This window comes from Scyliorhinus torazame, chromosome 2 (assembly GCF_047496885.1).
Source record: "Scyliorhinus torazame isolate Kashiwa2021f chromosome 2, sScyTor2.1, whole genome shotgun sequence".
In the NCBI taxonomy this organism is placed as follows: Eukaryota; Metazoa; Chordata; class Chondrichthyes; order Carcharhiniformes; family Scyliorhinidae; genus Scyliorhinus; species Scyliorhinus torazame.
Window position 1 is genome coordinate 61,566,014 of NC_092708.1, and position 15,365 is coordinate 61,581,378.

The 15,365-nt window shown below is 53.7% G+C and overlaps 1 protein-coding gene across 1 annotated transcript in view; it reads left to right on the top strand.

The window, feature by feature from the left end:
• The window catches only part of LOC140406652 (low-density lipoprotein receptor-related protein 1-like), a 1,475,832-nt gene that overhangs the window by 14,017 nt on the left and 1,446,450 nt on the right, over positions 1-15,365 (top strand). Inside the window, exon 2 of the mRNA XM_072494659.1 lies at positions 7,061-7,283. Coding sequence (XP_072350760.1) covers positions 7,061-7,283 — 223 coding nt within the window. The remainder of the gene's footprint in view (positions 1-7,060; positions 7,284-15,365) is intronic.

Consider the following 15,365-nt stretch of genomic DNA (forward strand, 5'->3'; position numbering starts at 1 on the left):
CCTTCTCACCCTCCATCTGGATTTTAAATTCCACCATATTGTGATCGCTCCTTCCGAAAGGATCCCTAACTATGAGATCCTAAATCAATCCTGTCTCATTACACAGGACCAGATCTAGGACCACTTGTTCCCTCGTAGGTTCCATTACATACTATTCGAGGAAACTATCACGGATACATTCTATAAACTCCTCCTCAAGGCTGCCTTGACCGACCTGGTTAAACCAATCAACATGTAGATTAAAATCCCCCATGGTAACTGCTGTACCATTTCTACATGCATCTGTTATTTCTTTGTTTATTGCCTGCCCCACCATAATGTTACTGTTTGGTGGCCTATAGATTACTCCTATCAGTGACTTTTTCGCCTTACTATTCCTGATTTCCACCCAAATGGATTCAACCTTATCCTCCATAGCACCAATGTCATCCCTTACTGTTGCCCGGATGTCATCCTTAAATAACAGAGCTACACCACCTCCCTTACCATCCACTCTGTCCTTTCGAAAAGTTTGATACCCTCGGATATTTAACTCCCAGTCGTGGCCATCCTTCAACCATGTGCCAGTAATGGCCACTAAATCATAGTCATTCACGATGATTTGCGCCATCAACTCATTTACCTTATTCCGAATACTACGAGCATTCAGGTAAAGTACACTTATGTTGGCTTTTTTACCTCTGTTCTGAATCTTAACACCTCGATCAGTAACCTCTCCTAAGTTATATTTCCTCTTAACCTTTCTCCTAATTTTCCTTGTCGTCGAACCCACATCTTCCTGTAACAACCTGCCGCATCGCTTACCATTAATGTTTTCACTTCCCGTTTTATTTCTTTTAGTATTCCTGGTCCTATTCACTGAGCTCCCCTCAGTCACTGTACCTTGTACTGTCGCCCTTTTTGATTTTTGAATATGGCTTCTCTCCCTTACACTTTCCCCCTTCCTGCGTTTTGTTTCTGTCCCTGTTTTACTACCTTCCAACTTCCTGCATCGGTTCCCATCCCCCTGCCACATTAGTTTAAACTCTCCCCAACAGCTCTAGCAAACACCCCCCCGAGGACATCGGTTCCAGTCCTGCCCAGGTGCAGACCGTCCGGTTTGTACTGGTCCCACCTCCCCCAGAATCGGTTCCAATGTCCCAGGAATTTGAATCCCTCCCTCTTGCACCTTCTCTCGAGCCACGTATTCATCCTCTCTATCCTGACATTCCTACTCTGACTAGCTCGTGGCACTGGTAGCAATCCTGAGATTACTACCTTTGAGGTCCTACTTTTTTGTTTAACTCCTAGCTCCCTAAATTCAGCTTGTAGGACCTCGTCCCGTTTTTTACCTATATCGTTGGTGCCTATGTGCACCACGACAGCTGGCTGTTCACCCTCCCCCCCAGAATGTCCTACAGCCGCTCCGAGACATCCTTGACCCTTGCACCAGGGAGGCAACATACCATCCTGGAGTCTCGATTGCGTCCGCAGAACCGCGTGTCTATTCCCCTTACAATTGAGTCCCCTATCACTATAGCCCTGCCATTCTTCTTCCTGCCCAGCTGCGCAGCAGAGCCAGCCACGGTGCCATGAACCTGGCTGCTGCCGCCTTCCCCTGGTGAGCCATCTCCCTCAACAGTATCCAAAGCGGTATATCTGTTTTGCAGGGAGATGACCGCAGAGGACACCTGCACTGCCTTCCTACTCTTGCTCTGTCTTTTGGTCACACTTTTACTATCTCCCTCAGTACCTTTCACCTGCGGTGTGACCAACTCGCTAAACGTGCTATCCACGACGTCCTCAGCATCGCGGATGCTCCAAAGTGAGTCCATCCGCAGCTCCAGAGCCGTCAAGCGGTCTAACAGGAGCTGCAACTGGACACACTTCATGCACATGAAGGAGCCAGGGACAGTGGACGTGTCCCTGAGCTCCCACATCGCACACGAGGAGCATGACACGGGTCTGAGATCTCCTGCCATGTCTTAAACCTTCGGTTAACTTCAACAATTTCAATTTCCCCCCCCCCCAAAATTTAAATAAACAAATAAACAATGAAGAAAAAAATAAATAAATATACCAATGAAAAGAAACAGAAAAACAGAAACACTACTTACCAGTCACAAAAAACACTTCCTCCCCACCCAGCTTCGAATTCCCACTTCGATTCAAATTCCCAAACTCACTTTTAGCTGTGCCTCACTCCTGGCTCTGTCTTCTCTCTGGCTCACTGGGAGAACTCACTGGGAGTGAGTTTACAAGTGGCTCTTTTTAAACTGTCCTGAATTGACTCCCCTCCCCCACCTGCTTTCAGATCAAAGTAGATTAAAGTGACTGACACTTAACTGCCAACCAGTTATGTGAGTGGGACAGCCCTTGTTAACCTACACTGCCCAATACTAGCTTAATATAAATTAATTTAAACTCCTGAAATTTAAAAGGAGCTGCCTTACTGATTCAATTTAATTCAATTCAATTCCCACCTCGATTCAAATTCCCAAACTCACTCTTAGCTGTGCCTCACTCCTGGCTCTGTCTTCTCTCTGGCTCACTGGGAGAACTCACTGTCACTGTCTTCCTCTGGCTCTACACATAGATTCCCTTGCCGATCCTTCAGTGGGCCAACCCTTTCCCTGGCTACCCTCTTGCTTTTTATGTACGTGTAAAAAGCCTTTGGATTTTCCTTAACCCTATTTGCCAAAGACTTTTCGTGACCCCTTCTAGCCCTCCTGACTCCTTGCTTAAGTTCCTTCCTACTTTCCTTATATTCCACGCAGGCTACGTCTGTTCCCAACCTTTTAGCCCTGACAAATGCCTCCTTTTTCTTTTTGACGAGGCCTACAATATCTCTCGTTATCCAAGGTTCCCGAAAATTGCCGTATTTATCCTTCTTCCTCACAGGAACATGCCGGTCCTGAATTCCTTTCAACTGACACTTGAAAGCCTCCCACATGTCAGATGTTGATTTGCCCTCAAACATCCGCCCCCAATCTATGTTCTTCAGTTCCCGCCTAATATTGTTATAATTAGCCTTCCCCCAATTTAGCACATTCATCCTAGGACCACTCTTATCCTTGTCCACCAGTACTTTAAAACTTACTGAATTGTGATCACTGTTACAGAAATGCTCCCCTACTGAAACATCTGCCACCTGGCCGGGCTCATTCCCCAATACCAGGTCCAGTACCGCCCCTTCCCTAGTTGGACTGTCTACGTATTGTTTTAAGAAGCCCTCCTGGATGCTCCTTACAAACCCCGCCCCGTCTAAGCCCCTGGCACTAAGTGAGTCCCAGTCAATATTGGGGTAGTTGAAGTCTCCCATCACCAAAACCCTGTTGTTTTTACTCTTTTCCAAAATCTGTCTGCCTATCTGCTCCTCTATCTCCTGCGGGCTGTTGGGAGGCCTGTAGTAAACCCCCAACATTGTGACTGCACCCTTCTTATTCCTGATCTCTACCCATATAGATTCACTGCCCTCTGAGGTGTCCTCCCGCAGTACAGCTGTGATATTCTCCCTAACCAGTAGCGCAACTCCGCCTCCCCTTTTACATCCCCCTCTATCCCGCCTGAAACATCTAAATCCTGGAACGTTTAGCTGCCAATCCTGCCCTTCCCTCAACCAGGTCTCTGTAATGGCAACAACATCATTGTTCCAAGTACTAATCCAAGTTCTAAGTTCATCTGCCTTACCCGAAATACTTCTTGCATTAAAACATATGCACTTCAGGCCACCAGACCCGCTGTGTTCAGCAACTTCTCCCTGTCTGCTCTGCCTCAGAGCCCCACTGTCCCTATTCCCTAGTTCTCCCTCAATGCTCTCACCTTCTGACCTATTGCTCCCGTGCCCACCCCCTGCCATACTAGTTTAAACCCTCCCGTGTAACACTAGCAAACCTCGCGGCCAGGATATTTATGCCTCTCCGGTTTAGATGCAACCCGTCCTTTTTATATCGGTCACACCTGCCCCGGAAGAGCTCCCAGTGGTCCAGATAATGGAAACCCTCCCTCCTACACCAGCTGTTTAGCCACGTGTTTAGCTGCTCTATCTTCCTATTTCTAGCCTCACTGGCACGTGGCACAGGGAGTAATCCCGAGATTACAACCCTCGAGGTCCTGTCTTTTAACTTTCTGCCTAGCTCCCTGAACTCGTGCTGCAGGATCTCATGCCCCTTCCTGCCTATGTCGTTAGTACCAATATGTACAACAACCTCTGCCTGTTTGCCCTCCCCCTTCAGGATGCCCTCTACCCGTTCAGAGACATCCTGGACCCTGGCACCAGGGAGGCAACATACCATCCTGGAGTCTCTTTCACGTCCACAGAAGCGCCTATCTGTGCCCCTGACTATAGAGTCCCCTATTACTATTGCTCTTCTGCGCTTTGACCCTCCCTTCTGAACATCAGAGCCAGCCGTGGTGCCACTGCTCTGGCTGCTGCTGTTTTCCCCTGATAGGCTATCCCCCCGACAGTATCCAAAGGGGTATATCTGTTCGAGAGGGGGACAACCACAGGGGATTCCTGCACTGACTGCCTGCTCTTTCTGGTGGTCACCCATTTCTCTGCCTGCACCTTGGGTGTGACCACATTTATATAACTGCGATCTATGACGCTTTCCGCCACCTGCATGCTCCTAAGTGCATCCAATTGCTGCTCCAACCGAACCATGCGGTCTGTGAGGAGCTCCAGTTGGGTGCACTTTCTGCAGATGAAGCCATTCGGGACGCTGGAAGCCTCCCGGACCTGCCACATCTCACAGTCAGAGCACTGCACCCCTCTAACTGACATTGCGTCAATTAATTAAAATTAAACGTTTAAAAAAAAAAATTATATATATTTAAAATGTTTTCAAAGTTACTGTTAACTATCTGTTTCCTAGCACTAGATTTCTAATATAAATGCGAAAGCTAAATATAGTACTCTCCGATCTCTGGCTTAGATACCCCTCTCCATTATAATTAAGTAATTATGTTTAATTAGTTACCAATGCTTAATTTTTTAATTTAGTGTAGATTCCCAACCAGCCACTCAGGTCATAGCTTTTCTGTGATGTCACTTCAGTTTCCCCCCACACACACAATTTGAAAAAGGTATAAAAGTAAAAATGAGTAAAAATCACTTACTTACCCTCTTACCTTCTGAGTGTCTTAGATGTTCTCAGGTTCTCTCCCTGACAGAGACTGCTTCTCCTCCTCCGAACGGCTCCCGAAACTAGGCCGTGATCTTTTAAAATCTCCGCTCTGACTTGCAGCTCCTGCGCTTTTTAAATCTCCCGCGCTGTTTTCAATGTCCCGGCTCACTCAGCTCCCACGCTGTTTTCAATGTCCCGGCTCACTCAGCTCCCGCGCTGTTTTCAATGTCCCGGCTCACTCAGCTCCCGCGCTGTTTTCAATGTACCAAGAATAATCCAACACAATAGAGGAGAGAGAAAAAAAAAAAGTCTGTAAATCATACTATTTACCGTGAACTTGGAAAGCAAGCATAATTCATTATGTTTTAAATATTCCCTCGTCTATTCTCACAAATGGAAAAATTGAATATGACCCAGTTTCCTTCCTGGTGCATGATATTCCCTTCAGTTAACATCCTCAAGCCAGAGTAACTATTTTTCTGCAGCAATCCCGGGCGACTGCTTTCACCTAAACTTTGCCCTGCAGATCTTACTCAATGGTTAGTGGTCTGCACATCTTAGGAAAAATCGTGCAAATTTAGCTAAGCAAAGCTATTTGAATAGCAACATCAAAGCCTCTTTTTTTTACTTGAATAGAGGATGTGGAGCAAAATAAATATTTTTAGATGTGAAGAATAATAATGATATTAAATTCAAGTTTTCTCATCACGCTTTTATGTTCTTCAACAAAGGTAAAGATTTGTTACTTTTTTTACCTGGGTCATTTGAAGACAATGGGCGGGATTCTCCGACCCCCCGCCGTGTTGGAGAATCGTCGGGGTGGGGGGGGGGGGGCGTGAATCCCACCCCCGCCGGCCGCCGAATTCTCCGGCACCGAAAATTCATCAGGGGCGGGAATCGCGCCGCGCCGGTCGGTGGGCCCCCCGCCCCCCCCCCCAGCGATTCTCCGCCCCGCGATGGGCCGAAGTCCCGCTGCTGTCATGCCAGTCCCGCCGGCGTGAATCAAACCACCTATCTTACCGGCGGGACTGGTGGCGCGGGCAGGCTCCGGGGTCCTGGTAGGGGCGAGGGGTGATCTGGCCCCGGGGGGTTCCCCCACGGTGGCCTGGCCCGCGATCGGGGTCCACCAATCCGCGGGCGGGCCTGTGCTGTGGGGGCACTCTTTTCCTTCCGCCTTGGCCATTGCCTCCGCGACACCCACCCCAGCGCATGCGCGGGGATGACGTCAGTAGCCGCACGGACTTCCGCTGGCCGCGCAGTACCTTTGGCCCTGGCTGGCGTGGCGTGAAAGGCCTTTCCCGCCGGCCGGCAATGCGCTAACCACTCCGGCACAGGCCTAGACCCTCAAGGTGAGGGCTTGGCCCCTAAAGGTGCGGAGAAATCAGCACATTTGGGAAGACTCAACGCCGGAGTGATTCCCGCCACTCCATCCCGCCGGGGCCCCCCGCCCCGCCGGGTAGGGGAGAATCCCAGCCGAGATTCTAATGAGATTGTGCATGTTGAAAAGAAATGCTTATCCATGCCTTTGTACTGGTCGTCTGTCTCATTAGATTTCTGGCAACAAGTTCAAACAACGGGATTGTGCCCTTATCTGTGCATGATCAAAATTGCTTTCGAAATATTTCCCCAACTTCACGCAGGTTGGTTGTGAGTATTAAGCATTGAACCTAAAGTATAATGGCTTAAGCGGTAAACTGAGGAAGTGAAAGTATTGATTAATTAATTAATGTGTGAGCATCTTACAGTCATTGAGCTGATCTAACAGTGGGTATAAGTGAGCGTATTAATAAAATAAGCGATGTTTAACTGTTCAAACTAAGATTGCAACACCGTTTGCAACGTCTAATTTCAGCACTTTTGTTGCCCAAGATTAGAATACATTTACATGTGATTTTAGGTTTGTATTGGCCGCAGAACTTTTAATACTTCATTTATGATTGTTCCATTTTTGACAGAAAACTATTCTTCACTGACTATGGGGATGTTGCCAAGATTGAAAGATGTGACATGGATGGTCAAAGCCGATCCAGGATTGTGGACAACAAAATAGAACAACCATACGCCATCACACTTGATTTGGTAACCAAATTGGTCTACTGGGCAGATGTTTATCTCGATTACATTGAAGTGGTGGATTACGAAGGAAGAAGTAGACATACAATTATTCACGGGCGCGATGTGAGTACCCATTATCTTTATGTTCTCTTTTATTCATTTTTCTGTTAATGAAGTGGCAATTTAGCATGGCCAATCCACCTGCAGATCTTTGGGTTGTGGGGGTGAGACCCACGCAGTCACAGGGAGAATGTGCAAGCTCCAGTGACCCGGGACCAGGATTGAACGCAGGTCCTTTGCGCCCTGAGGCAACAGTGCTAACCACTGCACTACCCTGCCACCCAGTCTTTTATTAAATAAAGGAAAAATAATCTTTTTGTCTGATCTGACTGCGAACACTAAAAATTGCTCTTTAGTGTTAAGGAACATTGGGTGGCATCGTGCCTTGTATATTTTGGGGCCCATCTCTTCAGTGAGTTTGGTGGCAGGGAGATTTAATCAGGCGGGAGGGTGGCTGGTGGAGACACTGCCATCTTCCTACTTCCACCCTGGTGAAGTCTGAGGCAGGAAGGCCTGTGGATGGCCTTCCTCTCCTGCTGCCAATTGAGGCCCATAAGTGGGCAATCCCACCAAAGCAGGTGTTAACCCAGCAGTGGGCGGGAAACTTCCATGTGACATGCATGATGAAGAAACAATGGTGTGTTTGCTTGAAGGCTCCTGGAGGGTTGATGGTGGGTTCAACGGACCCAACATCACAAAGTGGAAGTGGCATTGAGAGTGTATCCCTTTGCCCTTGCTGCTGATTCCACTACACCCTCTCTCCCACGTCTCCCACTCCTGCCATCACTCACTTCTAACCTACATCCTGGGCCTCAGGCGCTTATCGTTCTGGCAAGTGCCACCACCTCCACAGTGGTATAACTGTTTGAAAGAGCTGCCGGTCAATTAGAGATAGGCAGAACTTCCGTTCCTAGGATCCTGATCCCGGGACAAGGTCCGCAAACAGTCTATCAACTGCATAATTGGCACATCGTACCAGCTAGGTCTTCCCAGAAAGAGGTGACCTGGAGGTCTCGCTACCTCTCCAGTGGGTGGCCAAAACCCTTATCCTCAGCACAATACCCCGCCCATAGTTAGTTTAAATAATCTCTAATCAGATTACCTTTTTGTGGTACTTACATATGTTTCTTTGGACAACATATGGGCTGGATTTTGCCTCCAGGTTTCTGCCATTGGGCTCAAGTTATGGTCAGAAATCTTCACTAAGTGGGAAACAATGCTTTTTCCCAGACCAGCGAATGAATGGGCAGCTGGCAGGCTTCCATGAGAAAATCGGGTGGGCTCTCAAGGTTAAAAAGTCAAACTGAGACTCTCCAACTTTCAAGGAGTAGCAGCATGAAATAGCAGGTAGAAGGTGTTCCAAAATGGAGGTACCCTCTCTCTGACCTTCTCCAAGTCTAAACACAAATTTGCATTTTCAGCCAAAATACCACAGAGGTGGGGCAAGCCCCTCTATGGGGCAGCATGTGGCTGCTGTTGCTCCTAAGCAGGAAACTACAGGCTCTGAGCCTGCCTGAGGCTCCTACCTCCACCCCCAATCTGTACTGTGACCGGAAGGCTCCTCCAACCAGCTTCTGCTGCCTCTGGCAATCTGGAAGCTAACTCTACAATCCCGGTCAGCCTCCTTCATTTGACCTTAATTTGTTTCATTGACAACTTGCTGTCTGTGGGCGGGTAACCATGCTGTCCCTCCATCCGGCCTCAAAACAATGGTCCGGTGGGGGCCAAGAAAACACACCGCCACCCCCAAAATGGGGTCCCAAAATCCAGCCCCACATTATTTAGGGACTGTTTAGCACAGGGCTAAATCGCTGGCTTTGAAAGCAGACCAAGGTAGGCCAGCAGCACGGTTCAATTCCCGTACCAGCCTCCCCGAACAGGCGCCGGAATATGGCGACTCGGGGCTTTTCACAGTAACTCCTTTTGAAGCCTACTTGTGACAATAAACGATTTTCATTTTGTTTCATTTCATTTAGATTTTAACTTGGATCCACCAGACTACAGAAAATAGATTTAATTTCATCGGTAGAATCCCTGCAGAAGGAGACCATTTTGCCCATTGAGTCTTGACTGACTCTCTGAAAGAGTACCGTACCTATGCCCACTCCCCCCTTTCTATCCCATAACCCCACCTAATCTGCACATCTTTTGAATACTAAGGGACAATTTAGCATGGCCGATGCACCTAACCTGCACATCTTTGGACTGTGGAAGGAAACCGGGGCACCGGGAGGAAACCCATGCCAACACGGTGAGAACAGACAGTCACCCAAGGCTGCAATTGAACCCTGGTCCCTGGTGCTGTGAGGCAGCAGTGCTAACTACTGTGCCACCGTAAAGATTGCATGTCATTCTCCCAGCATCCATAGTGTAGCAGTATAAAATTCTCAGTAATTAGTATGGGGTACTCGAAGCAGAAGATTTTACAATCTGTCAATGAAATGTGATTTGATGTAAGATCACTTGATTTGATGACAAATTTTCTAGCTTTACTTCTCTGCCATTTCAGCATGTTTTTTGTTCATCCGTGGTCAGGCTTTTTGGGACTGTTCAAATATATTTTAACAGATTCCCATGAGAATTTGATTCTTCATTCTCTTGTCAAGCATTTGCCTTCCGTTGTCTCATGTGTGTGGAAGTCTGAAGTGAAACCCATTCAGGCGGCCTTATTCCAGTTCCCAGTGTTTGTCAATCTACAGCACAAACCTGCATTTATATTCCTCACAAACTGCTAAGTGTCAGCACTGTTCCAAATTTGGCAGAAACTCATTCTGCTTTGTTAGTTGTGCCAATGGAGTGGTTATGTTGCCTGTTTCCAAAGCAAGAGTCAAGTGAAAAGGGTGATAACCCCAATGTAAATCAAGACTGACTTCCAGGGAGAACCTGGGGCGTCATTCTCCGACCCCCCAGAGGGTCGGAGAATGGCCGTCGGCCGCCGTGAATCCCGCCCCCGCCGGTTGCCGAAGTCTCCGAAGGGAGAAAAGTCGGCGGGGCGTTGATGGCGCGCTGCCGCGGAGAATGTCACGGGTCTGCGCAAGGCAGCCGATTTTCGGCCTGCCGATATTCTCCCTTCCGGATGGGCCGAAGTCCCGTCGACGTGATGACCGTTCACGTCGACGTGAATCAAACCTCCTTTTCATCGGCGTGACCCGGTGCTCCAGGCTCACGCTGACCAGCGAGGAGGTGAGTGACGGCCTGGGGGGTTGGCTCTGGGCAGGCAATGGCGTGGCCGCAGTCTGATTGCGTGAGGAGAGGTGTGTCTCGGGTTGTGTGTGTGTGTGTGCGGCGGGGGGGGGGGGGGGGGTGGTTAGAGTAGGCTGGGCTCCGGGGGAGTGCCGGGAGGGGGTGGAGGTTGGGGGTTGGGGGGGGGGTCCGTGCTGGGGTGGAGGTTGGGGGGGGTCCGTGCTGGGGTGGAGGTTGGGGGGGGTCCGTGCCGTGCCGGGGTGGAGGTTGGGGGTTGGGGGGGGGTCCGTACTGGGGTGGAGGTTGGGGGGGGGGGGGGGTCCGTGCCGGGGTGGAGGTTGGGGGGGGGGTCCGTGCTGGGGTGGAGGTTGGGGGGGGTCCGTGCCGTGCCGGGGTGGAGGTTGGGGGGGGGGTCCGTGCTGGGGTGGAGGTTGGGGGTTGGGTGGGGGGTCCGTGCTGGGGTGGAGGTTGGGGGGGGGGTCCGTGCCGAGGAGGGGGATGGGAGGGCAAGTGAGTTGGTCCACCTGGCCAGGTGCCAGCCTCCAACAGTTGGACCCATGCGGTCCATTCCACCTGGCTGGGGGGAGGAGGGGATATGGGCAATGATGACATGTCGTCGTTCCCCTCCCCCCCACCAGGCCGTCATGTTTTCAGATCATCCAGCGATGTTGGCCGCCGTGGTGGCAGCCGCTCATGTCTATGTTGCCCTGGATGAGGAGGAGGAGGAGGAGGAGCGTGCCAGAGAGGCGGCGCAGGCTGCCGCAGAGGGGCAGGCGGCAGCCGCCCAGGCTGGAGGGACACCTGACCGACAGGACGAGGAGGGGGAGGAGGACGTCGCGGCCCCACGGCAACGGAGGCACCCGAGGGCGCCCCGTGTGTACCGGCCCCGGCAGTCATACCAGGACCTCACGGACCGGGAATGCAGGAGGAGACTCCGGATGAGCCGGGAAACCGTGGCACTCATCTGCCACATGCTGGCACACCTGTCACCGCGTGGCACTGGCGGGGGACACCCTCTCCCCGTGTCCGTCAAGGTTACGGTGGCCCTGAACTTTTATGCAACGGGGTCATTCCAGGCACCGAGTGGGGACCTGTCCGGCATATCGCAGACATCGGTGCACCGGTGCATCCGGGCAGTGACAGATGCCCTATATGCCATGGCGCACCGCTACATCCGCTTCCCCATGGACCGGGCCAGCCAAGATGCCCGGGCCGTGGGCTTCTCTGCCGTTGCCGGGTTCCCCATGGTCTAGGGCGCGATCGATGGGATGCACGTTGCCGTGCGGCCACCTGCAGATAACAGGGCCGTGTTCACTAATAGGAAGGGGACCTATTCGATGAACGTACAGGTGGTCTGCGACCACCGCATGATGATCCTGCACGTCTGCGCCCGTCACCCAGGCAGTGTACACGACTCATTCGTGTTGTCGCGGTCATCCATCCCCGGCATGTACGAGGGACGCCATCCCCGGCTGAGGGGCTGGTTGCTGGGCGACAGGGGCTACCCATTGCGATCGTGGCTGATGACGCCTATACGGAGGCCACGCGTTTCAGGTGCCTGGACCTCTCTGGGGGCGCCCTCCAGTATCGGTCAGATAGGGTCGGCCACATCATTGTGGTGTGCTGCGTCCTGCACAACATAGCCCAGCAGAGGGGCGATGTGCCGCAGGCAGAGGAGGGCGGAGTGGAGTAGCAGCAGGAAGAGGCCCAGTGCTCCCCAGATGAGGGGGATGGGGGCAATGGTCAGGGCAGACGGGATAGACACAGGCGGGTGGCTGTCCACCGTTACCGGCTGGCCCAGCGGGCACGGGAAAGACTGATAGACGCCCGCTTCACTGACTAGATGGGCGTGGGAATCGGGTAGTATGGCCACAGACCGCACACCATGGCAACAGCCGACCACCCACACCCCCCACCCATCCACCCACCCATCACCCTCACCCCCCTCCCCAACCCCACCCACCCCACCCGCATGCACACCACCCCCCCACCCCCATTGCCGATCCACCTGCGGCACAATGGGCCGGGCTCACACAATTGCGGGTGGACGCGTGTCTATCGCAGGCCATGGAGGATGATGACAACCCCCCCAGCGATGAGCTCCTGGCTCTACATCGTTGGACTATGTCTGACCCATGGCCACAGTACCACCATCCACCCGGACCATCCCTGCATGCGGCTGTGACACTGCACCGCACGGTCCCGCCCTCTGCCCGGGGGATGTTGATGACAGCCCAGGGGGAAGGGGGCAGACTCACCTGGGGCTGAGGTAAGACCACCCCTCACACACACACTTGCGCTCAACGTACATGACACCCTTGCACACTTTGGACAGAGCACAAAGGCAGCTTCGGTAGGTGTAACATTGACTTTAATAACCAAAGGAGTTCATGCACGTGCCCTAGCCCCTAAAACTCATCTGTGCCCTGCACCCGTGCCAACTTACTCAGTGTCTAATTGTTTGGCCTTATGTGCCCTTTGACTACGTCTACGTGGTTCCCCAGACGGTACAGCAGAACTGGAGGTGGACTCCTGTGATTCCTGCCCTCTGACACTGGATCCCTTTGGCGGCCGTTTCCTGGGGCGCCTTGCCTAGATGGGCCAGGCTGCGGCCCGGGCGACTGGGATGGCGAGCTGCCAGCCTGTCCTGCCCGTTGCCCACCCGTTGCACCTGGGACGGAAGGGGGGGAGTCCGAGGTGTCGCGGTGTACCGGGACCTCCCCTACAGAGGGAGCCGAGACGGACCACACCACCTCCTCCTCCCTCGGGGTGCCCGATGGCCCCCAGGCCTCTACATGGGTGGGGGATGCGAACGGACTGGCCATCCGACGACCCCCGACATCTGGCGCTGCCAGTCCTGGAGGCCCGTGCTGGTATCGACAGGGGTCTGCAGGTTTGCAGCCATGGAGCCCAGGGGGTTGGCAAACCCTGTCTGTGACAGTGCGACGCCGGCTCGCACATGGCCACTGGCGCCGATGCCCTCAGCGATGGCCTGCAGAGACTGGGCCATGGCCTGCAGAGACTGGGCTATGGCGTTGAGCGCCTCTGCCATCTGGCGCTGGCACTTGCTCATGGCCTCCTGTGAGAAGGCAGCCATTTCCTGGGCCACAGACGCCGCCTGCACGGAAGGCCCCAGGCCTCGCAAACCGTTCCCCATGTCTGACACCGTCGCACCCATTGCCTCCACTGCGGACGCCACCCGTGCGGTGTCAGCCTGGGTGGCATGCATGACCGGCACCACTCCCAGCTCCTGGACGCGGGTGGACTCCTCCACCTGCGACCGCAGCCGCCGCAAGCCGCCCGTCACCCTCTTCGCTCGTCTCCGCGTCGGTGGTTGCATCGGATCTATGTGTGGGTGTGGTAACTGCAGGAACCCGGGATCCATCTGGGCGGCAGGTGTTCGCTTGGGCTGGGCTGCCCTCCGACCGCCCGGTCCCTCTGCTGCTCCTACCTCCACCTGCTGTACTGGGACGGCTGTGTTGTGCGCACCAGTGAGTGTACCAGACGCCTCATCACTAAAGTGCCCAACCGTGGTGAGTGTTTCTGCGATGGTGGAGGGTGTTGGTGACAGCAGGGGCATTGTGTCGTGCTCTTCGTCCCACTCTGAGTCCATGGCACTTTGGGGTGGGGGTTCGTCTCCACCCATCCACTCTGAGTCACTGTCCGGTATTTCGTCTTCCTGGGTAGTGCTGTCCCGGGTAGGGGTGTCCTGGGTAGTGCTGTCCCGGGTAGGGGTGTCCTGGGTAGTGGTGTCCTGGGTAGTGGTGTCCTGGGTAGTGGTGTCCTGGGTAGTGGTGTCCTGGCTCGGATGTGACGGGGGCCTGTGGCTGCCCCCCTCGTCGCTGGGTGGTCGCTCCCGCACGTGACGGGGGTGTTGTCTCCCTGTTGCTCCAGGTCTCTCCGTCTCCCGTGGTGTGCGAGGGGCATCCTGCGGGCGTCGCATGCTGGAGGGTCCGGGTCTCTCCGTCTCCCGTGGTCTCCGAGGGGCATCCTGCGGGCGTCGCATGCTGGAGGGTGCGGGTCTCTCCGTCTCCTGTGGTCTCCGAGGGGCATCCTGCGGGCGTCGCATGCTGGAGGGTGTGGGTCTCTCCGTCTCCTGTGGTCTCCGAGGGGCATCCTGCGGGCGGTCTGCATCTGCGGGGATGGGTGCCTGGACGTTTGGTCCTGCGATACACAATGAAGCATGCATGGTTAGACATCAGGCAGTGATCAGGTGATACGGGGGAGGGGGATATAGGGGAGGGGGGATATGGGGACGGGCTGTCGGTGGCTCACTCGCTAGTACGCCCCTGACCTCTGCATCAGCAACCTCCCGGTCCTCAGGTCTGCCAGCCAGTTCCAGGGCCCTTTCCTCGTGTACGGTCAGTGGCCTCTCATCAGCGGGCCCTCCTCCAGTCCTCACATGCTCCCTATTGTTGTGTGCGCGCTTCTCCTGTGGGGGGGGGGGTGCAGGGGTAAAAGGCAACAGTGTTAGGCAGGTATATGAATGCACGCCATCGGTTGCGCGTGCATTGCAGAGGTTAAGGTTAGGGCTGGATTCACTTGGGGATATGGGGGATATGGGGGAGGGGGGGATATGGGGGAGGGGGGATATGGGGAGGGGGGATATGGGGGAGGGGGGATATGGGGGAGGGGGATATGGGGGAGGGGGGATATGGGGGAGGGGGGATATGGGGGAGGGGGGATATGGGGGAGGGGGATATGGGGAGGGGGATATGGGGGATATGGGGGAGGGGGGATATGGGGGAGGGGGGATATGGGGGATATGGGGGAGGGGGGGATATGGGGGAGGGGGGGATATGGGGGAGTGGGGGATATGGGGATATGGGGGAGGGGGGATATGGGGGAAGGGGGATATGGGGGAGGGGGGATATGGGGGATATGGGGGAGGGGGGATATGGGGGAAATGGGGGAGGGGGGATATGGGGAGGGGGGATATGGGGAGGGGGGATATGGGGGAGG